Source organism: Castor canadensis, chromosome 9, assembly GCF_047511655.1.
Source record: "Castor canadensis chromosome 9, mCasCan1.hap1v2, whole genome shotgun sequence".
NCBI lineage: Eukaryota > Metazoa > Chordata > Mammalia > Rodentia > Castoridae > Castor > Castor canadensis.
In genome coordinates, this window is record NC_133394.1 from 43,381,739 (window position 1) to 43,396,384 (window position 14,646).

At 37.6% G+C, this 14,646-nt stretch overlaps 1 protein-coding gene across 1 annotated transcript in view; it reads left to right on the forward strand.

Annotated features, from left to right (window-relative positions):
- The window catches only part of Enpep (glutamyl aminopeptidase), a 92,094-nt gene that overhangs the window by 15,520 nt on the left and 61,928 nt on the right, over window positions 1–14,646 (forward strand). The window contains exons 2-3 of the mRNA XM_074041542.1: window positions 526–667; window positions 2,025–2,156. Coding sequence (XP_073897643.1) covers window positions 526–667; window positions 2,025–2,156 — 274 coding nt within the window. The remainder of the gene's footprint in view (window positions 1–525; window positions 668–2,024; window positions 2,157–14,646) is intronic.

The window sequence follows — 14,646 nt, forward strand, 5'->3', positions numbered from 1 at the left end:
AGGCCAAAGCTGGCTTCACCTGGATGTTGTTAGCACAGCCTTTGCACGGAAATGAAATGAGTTTTGTCCCTGGTGTGACAGGAATAACAAGGCTGTGTCATTAGGAGTAGGGGCTGGGGACGCATCTCTGCTCCGTGATGTAGCACAGCTGCTCAGTGCTCAAGGACAGTTAGAAGCAGACCTTTGAGTCTGACTTTGTGTTTATCTCCTTGTAGCTCAATGGTTTGGGGTGGAAAGTGCCATAGCTCATAATTGGTTCTGTTTTTGCTCATCTAGCAGATTTTTAGTGATGGCATGAAAAATATCTAAATATTGGGATAAAATATCGGAAGTAGTCTGTCTCTGGATTTCCATTTATTTGTTAACCTAAACATTTCAGGAGAGACTATTTGCTAGTTCTTTAGATGGTAACTCAGGTTGAGAAATGTAAGAGTTATAATTACATAGTTCATTGTTTTCTGTATGCACAGAAACTTGGCTGTCAGAAACGGCAGCATGCATTGTGTTTGTGTGTTTATTTTTAAGGAGTATTGCAGCCACTGATCACGAACCAACAGATGCCAGGAAATCCTTCCCCTGTTTTGATGAGCCCAACAAAAAGGCAACTTACACAATTTCTATCATCCACCATACAGATTACGCTGCACTTTCAAATATGCCCGTGGAGGTAAGTATTTTTAAATTATTTTTTATATGCAGATAGTGTGCTTACAATATTACCTAAATTACCTGATTTGCTATGGAAGGGATCCTACTGAATTCTAAAACTGTGCACTAATTGTTGATTAAAAGAGCAAAAACTACATTTTCACAATCTCTTTTTCTTTGAGTTCTAGAAGTTGTCAACCTAAGATATCCCAGTCCAATAATAAAATCACTCTGGAGTTTTTAAGCATAAGGGAATATAATAGACATAGGACCTCTGGAGCTTGGCTTTCATGGACCCAATCCCCTAGTCATGACAAGATGATGACAGACTGACTAATGGAGCTATAGACTTAAAATATTCCAGGGCTCCCCTGCGTATCATTAGCTCACTGTTTATACTTTTTGTAAATAGATAAAACTATTATTTAAAAAAAACATTACTTAAATACAGGTTATAGAAGTGAACTCCATTTCCATAGATTTTTTTCTGGTGAATAGGTAGGGCTTATCAAATGTTAAATAAATAGCAGGCTACAATAATTATTAATTAACATAGTACTCTTCCCTCTGTTATTGCTCATCTTCTTCATAATGTGTTATGTAGTTAATTAGAATGTCTTTGATTCAAGGTTGGAGTTTACCATAATTTATGCATTTGATGTGTGTTTAAATAATGTGTGGAATTATGGCCAAAAGAATTGGGCAAGTATTCATGGTTGAAGTATTAGGACTGGTGATTCATAGAGGGGAGGGCAGAACTAGTATGGACAAAAAAAAAAACTCTTGGATAGATTAGTAGTTATGTCAAGCAAGGTAATCCCTCTCTGCCCATGGTAAACAGGCATTAACCAAGGTATGGACCTCAGGTCTTCGATGTAGATAACCAGAATGGGAAAAGAGAAGCCAACATACATTCCTTGCTCTCTTGCACATAAGCAAATCAGCAAATGTTCATTTAGTTCTTCTTCTCCACCAGACATTGAACCTATCCTTCTTTCACAGTCTCCACTAAAATATTATGGTAGGATTGTTCGATTAGTGTAAAGAGAGATAGTCCTGTCCAGTTGATATCACAGTCAAAATTTTATTACAACCTGAGGAACCTAATATACCGTATAATTCAGTCTTTCACATGCCAAAAATAAAGCAGATTTTCCTTTAGTTTCTTTAAAAATTTGTTTTGAATTTATAATGGTGAAAAAGTGAAATGCATTCTGTAGAAACCATATCCTTTAGTCTTTCCAACATCATCACAAGCAAACCCTGACCTTTAACAAAGAACTTCTGACTTGAAAGTGGGGTTTAGGGAGCCATTTGTTTGTCTTATACATGATTGATCTATTGATAAACAAAAGATTATCTTCTGTTTTCCATAGACATCTGAGCCCGTGGATGAAAAATGGAACCGAACAACTTTTGCAAAGTCTGTCCCCATGAGCACTTACCTGGTGTGCTTTGCTGTACACCAGTTCTCATTCATAACAAAAATGTCAAAGAGTGGAAAACCAGTAAGTCTTATTATATTTAAAATTTTTATTGCTTATGCATTTGTGATTAATTTTCTCCTTTCTTGGCTAGTTGTTTATGTATTTGTTTTCCACACAATGGACCAGAAAAGCCCGTCAGTCACCAGAGTGTGGGAGCGTTATAATACATCAAACAATATAGGAAAATGTAAACTAAAAGAACAGGTGAAAAATAAGCAAACATGACAGATACAGATGTGCATGACCTTGAATTATTTTAAAAGGAGAATTCAATGCAAATCTAAAGCTAGCTCCTAAGCACACTGCACAAATACATTAAAATATTTGGGCATAACAATTTAATAACATGGTTGGGTGTCTGTGTTGGGGGGAGGTCCCAGATAGAGACCAGGGAGGGAGGAGGAGACTAGAGGTAGATGAATATTATTCAAGTAATCAAGCTCTGTGAAATGTGCAGTGCCATTCTCTACATGACTCAAAATGGACAGCAACAAAGTATCAAAAGCAACTTTTAAAAGTATGAAAAATTATAACTTTTTAAAAAAATTAATGATTAGTTTCATAATTTCCTTTGGAAGGAGAAGACACTTTTACCTATTCTTTTGAGTTTGGAGGCTCCCATTTTTCATATGTCCTGTATACTTGGTTTGTCTATGAAGAAAATTAATCCACTTCTGTGTCATATATAATATGACATATATAATTATATATAATATATAAAAAGCCTTATGATAATCTTTGCAATATTATTTTATAAGGAAGAAATCACCACCCCATTTTACAGATGACAAAATTGAAGTTTAATGAGTTCAAGTACTTTGCTCAAGATTCTGGCAAGTGGTGGAGACTCTTCCCAAATACCGTGCCTTGCTAAGCCTTCTGGGAAATGTGATATTCTGAAAAATACCTTCTCCAGCTGTTGGAGGGAGAGGAATGGGTTGTTCTATTTCCTATGAAACCAGCTCCTGGGATAAGTTGCCTTCATTTTGGTGTGGGAGGGGTTGCTATTGAGAGATGCTAATCCTCGTTTTCCAGTATTGTTACCTATACCATATCCAAATTATAGCCAGTGGAGGTGTTCAAAGACCTTTCAAATGTATGTCATGATGACTCACCAGCTTTTGTCTTTCTCTTGTCGCGTATGTTTCTCTGATGTGACTTTTCAGTGGTGATCAAGGGTGCTTAACAGATAATATTTGACATTAAAAAAAAAAGTATCAGAACAAGGAAGTTGTTTTCTGTAGGTTGTACTGAGTACAATTGGTGGCACTCCTCTTGTTTACATAGAGTTGAGTACTCTAGTCAAGCTCGTTTTCCCTTTCAGCCTCATAGCAAACATGGAGTTTTTATGTGAAGATGTTTTCTTCATAACCCATGACTCAGTTGCATAGGTATCTTTTGTCACTTGGGTTTTCCACGACAGTTTTTTGAAAATTATGATTACATTCTGGGCCAGTTTTTCTATTTTTGGTAGAAACATCAAGACAAGGCAGAAAGATTAAAGCATTCTGTAGTTTCGTGAGTAAGAACAATGCAACCAACCAATCAGCTAGGACGTTCTGCTTGGAGTTATTTTTTAGCAGTGACAGTGAACTTGACTTTCCAATATGACTCTGTCACCTGGTCCTCTGACCACAGACTCTTAATTGCAGGATAGCTCTATTAGCTGGGTGAGTCATTATAGCTTGTATCAGTTAATTATCTGGTTTCTAAGGCTAGATTTTATAGAAAGGATTTGAAGTGACATAATGGAAAATATAGTTTGGCAAAAGACCCCAAAATGTCCTGTAGATGGTAAATATTTCTTAAATGGTTCTGTGAAAGTTGAGAGCATAGCGTTCAACTTAAGTCAGTGAAGCTTTTCATCATTTGGAAGGGAAACAAAGATAATACTGCCATAATATATTACTTTCCGATCATCTATTTAATGAGAGACACAGAAGCCAAACTCCCTTTTGAAACTTCCCAGATGCTCTGAGTCAGAAGAATTTCAAGTTGAGAGGTGGAACCAAAGCTCATAGCTGCCCCTTCCTTCTCTCTTTCACCTCTTCTACAGAAGTCAGGCAGCTGGAATTTTCTCTCCTGCAAAAAGACTGTGGGGCTGTTTCCATCAAAAGTTGCACAGAACCTCATAAGGAAAACTTAAAACATCTAGTCAAATCTTAATAGTCTACAGCAAATTCCTCTTTTGGCATCTGGGAGGTCCCCACTCACTCCTTACCCACTCACTCAAAACTGAAATCTAACAGTTGATACTCTAGTACACAGTACTCTGATTATGACTTCACTTAGGTGAGAATTACAGGAAAATCTGCCTACTTAAATCCACTTAACAGTAACATCAGAGGAAACCCACACCAGACTCTTTTTCAGTTATGGGGATTGAACCCAGGGCCTCGAGCATGCTAGACAGGTACCCTGCCACTTGAGCCATGCCCCTCAGCCCTTTTGTTTGTGTTTTGTTTTTTAGATAGGGTCTTGTTCAGTTTGCCAGGGTTGGTCTGCAGCTCAACATCTTCCTGTCTCTACTTCCTGAGTAGCTGAGATTACAACCATGCACTACTATGCCTGCCTTCTGTTCTTAGATTCTTAAGACAAGCAGGTATATGAGGAAAATGAACAACAGAAAAGAGAAATTGTAAGACAAATAAAAACAAAGGGGGAGCAAATTGCTTTAAATGGAGAATCAGAAGAAATTTTCATAAATCAATTTTGATTTTCATAAAAATTAAGCATTCACAAACATAGTTTTTAATTAGTACACTCAGGAATTCAAGAATATCATTATGAAATAAACTCAAAATGTGATGTGAAAACAATCTGAGATAGCAGTTGTTTAAAAAACACAATTTCTAAGATGTGATTTGGCTGTGTTCCCTAAGGACTTGTTTTTGACCAATTCCTTCCAAATATAAGAACCTAGAGCCTGGCATGGTGGCAGTCCCCTGTAATTCCAGCCCTTGGAAGGTTGAAGCAGGAGGCTCACGAGTTCCAGACCGACCTGGGCTACATAGTAAGACTCTCGCTATAATCTACTAAGATTGTATCTTTGGTTTCTGCCACTGCTTTGTATTTTGTTGACTGCATATTTTGTTGATGTTTATATTGTGTAAAGCCTGAGATGTCTTTGGGGTTCCCATTCTTATTTTTTAGCTATCATTTCTAAATGTCAGGAGCTGAGCAGTAAATGTGCATAAAAGCACCAATTTACTGCAGCCTCTTGACCCACATTACTTTTTTCAGTAAAACAAAACAAAACAAAACAAAAACCCATTATTTTAAATAAAAATGGAGCCAACTAGTTGTTTGTCCACCGTTTTAATAGAAATTTCATGGGTTGGGGATGTGGCTTAAGTGGTAGAGCTCCTGCCTAGCAAATATGAAGCCCTGAGTTCAAACTTAAGGACCACCCAAAACAACAACAACCAAAACCCAGAACAAAACAAAAATAAAAAGCAAAAAGCAAACTTCCTGCATAGGGAGCAAGAAATGCTTCTCCCCTTTTCCCCCAGTTCTTCCTACTTTTTTCCTATTATGCTAGATTCCTTTCCTAATAAACTTTACTATTGGTTTTATTACCAAAAAGAAATAAATTTCACAAATCAAAAGACCACTCTTTTTATTTATTTAATTTTTTTTTTGTTTATTGTGCTAGGTGGATGTACATTGTGGCATTTATAAAAGTTCTTAAAATATATTAAATATATCATACTTGAATTCACCTCCTCCATCAATTTCCTTTATCCCTACTCCTTCCATTCCTAGAATAGGAACTCATTTTTCCATTTACATATATGTGTACACAGTATTCACACCATATTCACCTGCCTACCCTTTTCCCCCCATTCTCCCCATCTTACTGGTACCAACCACCCCCCCAGGCAAGACCTTTTTCACCCTGTGTTCTCTGATTTTGTAAGAGGAAAAAAAAAAAGACATTTCAAAAGACAATTCTTATCTACACTGCTCTGTCTGTATTGTTCTGGTACATTGGTCCCTTGTTATTCATAATCAGATTATAGCATGTAATTGAAGAATTTGTAATGCCCTGAGTAAACACCCCTCTGAGAAGAGTTCCTTTGCATCCATAAACACTGAGGCAGGGCCCTATGCCTTTTTTGTGTGTGTGACTTGGAGACAGTATGGAAGGTTTTAGTAGTGGGACCATCCATTATGCATAAAATCTCCTTGTTGCTCATGACAAAACTTAGACTGATTTTTGATGGTAGCTTGGAAGACTGAAAGTTTTGTTTCTGGAAAGTAGCTGTATTACATTCTGATTTAATCTTGAAAAAAGAAAAGAAAGTAACTTGAAGAATTAGGGTAGTTTTGCAACAATTAAGGCCAGCCACTGATTGGAAGCATTTTTTACAATTCTGTTGGCAAGAAATCTACCCTTGAGACCCTTTTCAGGTTTAGTTGATTGGTTAAGGGTTTTAAAGGAAATGAAATCACTGAATTCCATCTCAGAAATATAAACAAATAAATGATGATGAACTGTACAAAGTGCAGTGAGATGATATGACTTTTTTGTTACGTGAAGTAACTCTTCAGTTATGGATGAAGAAAATGTGATCCTGTTATTCATTTGAGGAGTCAAACTATAGGAAGCAATAAATTTATTATTAACTTGATATTTCAGCTCAAATTCAGTTATTGGGATTTGTTGTAATTCATTCATCTTAAAATCCAGAACAATGTGGATTTAAATGTAATTTTTTTTAGAGTACAGGTCTAATACACATACATTGTAGAATGTGTGGAATGAAATAGGTAAAAGAAAACTTGCCATATTGGCATATATAAAATAGTTTTAAGTTAATAGGTTCATGATGCCTTCTCAAGTATATTTGACCTACAGTATTAGCTTTCCTTGCACCAGGCTCCAAGGAATCAAGTTCAGGACCAGTTAAATGGTAGGGGTGAGCCTATTTCTTGGTAACAGTACGTTCTAATTAGCCTTGAATGTCTTTGGGCCATTTGCTATGTCTTTTGTAAAGGATGATGTGCAGAATGGAGCAATTACCTTGCTGGAGATTATTTCCACTCTAGTCAAATTTTCCTTAGCTTTTCTAGTATAGAAGGAAGTTGAAGAGAGAATGCTGGTTGATATTATCAAGTTCAATATGTGGTAATCAGATTGATTCTAATAACTAAGTCCAAGAGATCTATTGTGCTGCCTTTCTAAAAGTCTTGTAGGATGAATCTTGAATAATTGTACCTGGAATTATACCTGGGCATGAATCCTTCTTGCTTACTTCCACCTTAGCTCATTGTTTGTCTAGATTAGGAAGATTAGTCAAGAGAAAAGAGTCATGGTTTTTTTTTCAGTACTGGGATTTGAATTTAGGGCCTACACCTTGAGCCACTCCACCAGCTGTTTTTGTGATTTTTTTTTTTTAATTAGAGTCTTGAGAATTATTTGCCCAGACTGGCTTCGAATCTTGATCCTCCTGATCTCTGCCACCTGAGTGGCTAGGATTATAGGCCTGGGCCACCAGTGCCCGGCCATGTCATGGGTTTTTTAGAAACGGTTTTCAGTTTTATGCCATGGATTTTAATTTATGCATTTCCCTTCACAGAAATTGTCTTATTAGAAAAAAGTTGTACTGCTTTAATACATAGACATATATTTAAACTACATGTTTTGAAATAATTGTAGATTTGCAGACAAGATCGAACAGATTCTTATACTTAGTTTCCTATAATGTTCACATCATACACACATCACCAAAACTAAGAAATTAATATTTGTACCCCTTGCTAATTAAATAAGTTTTTATTTGAATTTCACTTTTTCTACTCATTGTGCTTGGTCTGTTCCAAGAGCCAAAAGATGATACACCCAAATAGTATTTGGTCATTTGTCTAATTTCTCTCTTTCTGTGACATTTTCTCAGTCTTTTCTTTATGACCTTTACTTTTTCTTGTTGTAGTACCAAGGATTGAACCCAGACCCTTGCTTTTACCAGGCGAGCACTCTACCATTAGAACTATACCCTTAGCTCTTTTGTCTGCATTTTGATTTTGAAATAGGGTCTTCCTATCTTTGAGTTGTCTGACCTCAAACTTGAAATCCTCTGCCTTCACCTCTCAAGAAACTGGATTACAAATGTGCATCACCACACCTGGCTGACACTTTTGTTTTGAAAGGGAACATAACCTCACATTTTTAATTTCTTCATAATAAAACAAAAGATGAAGCTAAGAACTGGATCTTTGCAGTTTTACCTTTTTTTTGAAAATCTGTTTAGTCTGCCCACGTGGCCACTCTTCTCCCTGCTCTCACACCACTTAACTGTGCATGAGAGAATGCTTGTCTTTACACTCTGTCACCTGTGGGGTCAGTGCTTGCCACGCTTCTTACAGAAACATTAGAAGTGTTCACCATGCTGCGGGAATGCTATGAGCAGGGAGAGCAATCCTGACACTTTTGAAGAGCACCGGTCAAATGTACTGTGAATGTCTTTCCATTTGAGTGTATGTAATGTGTTCTCAGGATTGGCGTTGTGTTTCGATTTTAGAGAATACTGCAGAGGTGGGGGGCCCTTTTCATCACAGCATGTGGGAGGATATGTGAGATCAACCTGGCATCATAAAAGATGCTATCGGTGATCACTGGGGTAAGATGCTACCTGCTAGGTCCCTCTGCTGTCATTCACTATTTCACTTTCCATATTCTGTTTGTTACATCACTAAGTGCAATCCAAGACTATATCAATATCCTATTTATCCTTTAACTTTGGCACTACTGGGGTTTTTGAACTCAGGACTTTGCACTTTCTAAGCAGGTGCTCTAATTCCTGAGCTGCCCCTTCAGCCCTTTTTTTGCTCTGGTTATTTTGGAGATAGGGTCTCAATTTTCTCCTAGGCTGGCTTGGATCATGATTTCTCCTATTTTAAACTTTCTACAATAGCTGGGACGACAGGCTTACACCACCATACCCAACTTTTTTCCATTAAGATGGAGTCTAGAAAACTTTTTTGTCTGGGCTTGTTGGGAGCTGTGATCCTCCCAATCTCAGCCTCCCAAGTAGCTAGGATTGCAGATGTGAACCACTGGTGCTCAGCTGTCTTAAACTTTTGACTTCTCACTGCAGCATTCATCAGTAGATTTTTGTCTATAGTAATTATTATTATCATGTCCTAATGGAGATTTTCTATTTTTCAGAGCTATTTTTGATGTAGGTTCATTTTATTATCATTTTTACTATGGCTTTGCTATTATGACACTTTTGTTAGTTCTTTTAATGAACTTTTTTATTATAAGGGTTATTTTGAATTAAGGATTATTAATCTTCCTTGAAGGAATGTGTTAAATTCAGGAAGTCATCAAACACCGCTAATGATTCTTACTCTTAAATTTACCAAAATATAGGTAAAAATAACATAAATTATGTGAGGTAAGTTGGCTTTTTAAAAAATGTTCTTTTTCTATTAGAAGAATTCTATTGCAGTAGCAATCACCAGACACCAAACAACTTGTTTTAAATGGAAAACAAGCTGTTACGTAACATGAGCTGGGTTTCTTCTCAGATAGCATTTCCTAGCAGCTAAGTCCTGAACTCAAGTTTTCAACTTTTTTGAACCACCACAACAAAAAAGACTTAGTCATCCAAACTTCAAACTAGAGCTTGGCTTAGGAGCCTGGCTCAACTAGTAGGTAGAGTGCCTGCCTGGCAAATGTGAGTCTGTGAGTTCAAATCCCAGTATCACAAAAACAAAACCTGATGTGTCACTATTGTTTTCTACAAAGTGGCCCTCTGCACTAACTGCCCCCTGCTGGAAGATTATTTATAAGGACATAAACTTACAAAATTCAGTACATGATATCATGTTCAGTAATACATGTAACTTAAATATGAGTTTATAGAAATAAAAACAATATAGATTTCTTTTTTTCACCCTGGCTATCTCAGTTTTTTTCTTTTTTCTTGCTTGAACTCGGGGCCTTCACCTTGAACCACTCCACCAGCCCTTTTTTGTGATGAGTTTTTCAAGATAGGCACTTGCAAATTATTTGCCTGGGCTGGATTCAAATCACGATCCTCCTGATCTCTGCCTTCTGAGTAGCTAGGATTACAGGCGTGAGCCACCCGCACCCAGCTACTATCTCAGTTTTGATAATGAAACAGAGGGTTCCTTCGATTGTATTAGTTTCTGTCTTTAATGAACACCTACTGTGGGCACAGGAGGATGCTGAGCTCTGAGAGGGGATGAAATACACTAAGGTATTTGTCCCTCAACTGGGATGTAAAACCAAGGCAGCCACTACTGCTCAGTGATATCTACTGTGCTTTTGGGTCTTTTCTATTGGTGCCAATCTTATGAGTACCAAGGATCTCACCTTGGATTTGGGGACCCTGCCACATCTAATGTGAAAGATTTCTTTGGAGGAATTCAGGTAAGACTCTGAAAAATCTCAAGAGGTAAACACTGCTATCCTGCTGAATCATAGGCAGTGAGACATGAAGCTACTGTCTGTCAACAGGGAGAGTGGCCAGATATTTTGTCATCTATACATAACAGAGGAGGTGTTATTAATTATGCTAAGGGAAGAGGAGTAAACCAGTGAGAAACAGACTTACATTCCTGGGCACACCTGGATTTATGGTCACCTTTATCAACAGAAGATGGTCAACAGAAAAGGACAATAAAGACAAGGAGCATTCCCACGGGAAATCTCTCAGATCCTAGCCTGGTCCAGGACACGGGGGATGGTGGTGGTGACTGGCAGCTTGTCGGGGCTGATTTCTTTTTATTCATTGTGTCTTTCTGAGTTCAGAACCTTCTGCTCAGATGCCAACATACCCTTTTAGGGTCTTACCCTGTCAGCCTTCCTTTCCCCACTCTGACCCAGGTAACTTTCATCTGGTTGTTTGAAAAGGGGTATCTGAATGCCTCTCCAATCTCTCCCCAATCTGTTATCACAGCTAAAACTGTGCTTTGCTTTTGTCCTGACTTTCTGTATTTATTCCTAAAAGCCTTTCCAACTAAGGCTCTTGCAAATTAAAAGGTTTGGACCTTCAAGTTTATTGTGTGGGCATTAAGAGTCTATTCTGGATATCAACAGCATAAATTTTCACTTTTCCCCACTGCACTCTCCTAGTTTTCCTAAGGTCTGCACGGATGCCACCATGACCTATCACTCACAGTGAAGGAAGTGCTGACAAAGAAAATCACCTTAGTTAATAATTCTGTGTATACAAAATTAGAAATAAGGGCAAAATAGTTCCTGCTGGGTATTGAGGGGGTAGGGGGGAGAGGGAGGGGGCGGAGTGGGTGGTAAGGGAGAGGGTGGGAGCAGGGGGGAGAAATGACCCAACCCTTGTATCCACATATGAATAATAAAATAAAATAAAATAATTCTGTGTATTATCTAATGATATGCTGCTGTTTATGGGACACAGAACTACTACCTAAGCATTATCTTACTGAATTCTTGTAATCTCTCAACAGTATAAGTACTGTTGTTATCTCTATTGTGCAGCTAGGGAAAACCAAGATTTCAGTCTTACAAGAAGAAAAAAGAGTCAGTGTAATACAGTAAGAAAAAAATCTTTGTAACTTGCACTTCATTTTCTCATATAGACATTTAAATTTTATTTAAAATTAAATTTTATTTGAAATTTTATTTTTAAATCCCCTTCAAATTCTAAAATTTTAAATAGAGGTCTATAGTCTCCAATCCCTGTGGCCAGTTGCATGTTGGAATTATAGATTTTGAGATTTGTGAAAGGTAATGTGTTCAAACACTGTGTGTTATCAAATCACTGAAGCAGGACCTGGATAGAGTCTTATAATTAAGCAGTGATATTTCTGCAGCAATTCTTACAGCAGAAAAAGTAAAGATTAGTTTTTAAAAACTCATATAAATTCAGGTCAGATACTATTGCCAAATTTGTTTACATAAATATATAAAAAGCTTTTGATTTTCTAACTCTTTGAGTTTTAGAACTGTGGATAAGGGGTTGTGGGGGCTGGACCAGTGGAAAAATTGGGGTAAAGTGATCATCAGTGATACAAAATGTTATGTTCTATTATTATCAACAGTATTGGAGTCATAGAAGTGATGTGGCATGAAAGATGTTGCAGAGGAAGTGCTGGTTGCATTACCTGAAAAATTTTAACTGCTTACCTGAGACTCATAAGTATCCATAGCAGTTCCAGTTGTGAGCTTTGTTCATGGTTGTGGCTGCAGAGGTGTAAATAACCATTGAGCATAAAAACGGTACACATCTTTAATTGTTGTAAAGGAAACAATTAAATTGTAAGGAAAGTGGATTTAATCATGATTTCACGTCTAGCAAAGGGACATATAATGGGAGTGACAGCAATCAACCAGACATTGGTTCTTAAATCTCATCTCCCAAATTGCTAGAGACATTGTCATGAAAGGGGTGATAATGCACATGCCAAATGCCTACTTCCCGTCAGGCTCCAATAGGATAAAGGAAAAGCACCCACAACAATGACAAAGAAGTTGTATCTTGGCTCTCAAAAGAAGAATCAATTGAATATAGTTAGAAAGGCCAGACTTTCACCATTGATATTAGAGCAATACATTCAGTGTTTTGAGATATGACTAATATTATACGGTACCAGTGTGCGCAGGTAATTTAACTTGTAGGGGAACTCAATTTCTTTTGAAAAGTAAGTGTATGCATAAAAGTTAGGTTGTTAAAGCCTTAAAAGGGGTTCATATTTATATATGAAGTTTATAAACTTCATATTTACCTTTTAATAAGACTCTTGAACAATAAAGGTATATATCACTCTTTTAAAAAATAAAGAATAAAAAAATACACTCCATGTTGCTTCAAAATGGTGAGTCATGCACTTAAAAATCTCAGTAAAGCAAGCACATGAAGTAGAAAGAGAGCAACTATTATTACAAAGTGATGACAGTGGGATGGCAGAGTGGCTCAAGCGGTAAGAGCACCTGCCTAGCAAGCATGAGGCTCTGAGTTTGAACCCCAGTGCTGCAAAAAAAAAAAAAAAAAGTTCATAGTGATGACAGTTCAGGGGTAATTTGTCCTGGACAGAAGTGCTGAGGCATAGTAGATGATAGAGGTGGGTTAACCACCTCTGCCAAAACCCAGAGAAAAGACAGGGGGATGAGGATGGAACATGTTGAAGATGGTGTCAGAGTACAGCTCAGCAAGAGGAAAGGAGTCTGAAGAGGGGAGGATGCTTTTCTAAGTCTCCCAGTCCAGACATCACCCATGTTCTGCATTTAAATGAATGACACATACACTATTTGGTGGCTTCAAATGACAGGTGCATTGACACTTTGGCACATTGGTGGAGTCTTCCATGTAAAAATACATTCACGAAATATGACAAATGGGACACATTCAGAGATATGCATTGACTAATAATGTGACAATATATATTCTGTGATAGCATAGATCAGTTGATTAAAGCACTGGTCATAAAATAGAATCAATGGTCTTTGCCTGGAAGGGTCAGAGATCACAGGTCATCTGTAGACTGGCCAGGCTGTGAAGACAGGGCATACTTCTGACAGGCAGAGTGTCTCAGAAATAGAAGAGAAAGGAGCTGCTTTTATTTTGATGGCATGCAATTTAACACCAATCTCATCTAAAGATCTCACCTTTCTGCTGCTGTCAGCCAGAGAAATACTGATAAGGATAAAATGGATGCTGTGCTTTCAGAAGTGTGCTGGTTAAAGGGGTCCATCTACCAGCACCAGAATGGAAAAACATTAGCAGAACGAGCACCTGGAGTCTTTCTCATGCCCATGGCTCATCTACAGTGGAGGCTTCACTGTTATCCATCCTCTTTTCTCTCAACCCCCTTTCACTCCCCAAATATTATGTGCAGCACAAAAGCACAACAGTGGAATGAATCGAGAGGAACTGCCTTACCCAAGTAGGTAATGATAGAGAACAGGTGTGGCAGAAATTCTGAACCCATTTGGTCATACTGTTCCAACTGCATCCTTGTTTCACTTACTATTTAAGAACGGGTGGAAATGGATAATCTTATCATTTCTGGCAAGTAAAAAATAAAAACCTCAAAGAATGTTCAGGTGATCACTGAGTGAGTTGTGTTGTCTCTGCCATCTTTATTTATGCAAATAAGCCAAGATTGTTGCTTACCCAGTGGATATAAGAGTAGTTGGCCAGCACTGGCCATCTAAGGGATGCTCTTTTAGAATTTGTTCCTTATATCATTGGGCTTTTCTACTGCTTTTCACTTCTAAGAAAAGATGGTTAAGATGTGAGCCAAAGAGAAGAGCAAAACTAGCAATGCGTTGGGAATAGTACAGGAAAAGAGTAAGCATTGTTTCTTTTCCTTTTTTTAAATTGTGAGTCATCTTGTCCAGTTAGGTCAATGGGTCTTGAACTTACTAAATGACTGTGTCTTTTCTTTCCTTGAGAGTTTTGGATCAGGTCATAGGGTCAGCATGCATATTTCATTTGACTTTCTCACAAGCTTTTAGCAGACTCTAGTTTTTGAGCCATGTGTTCCTCTTTCACATACT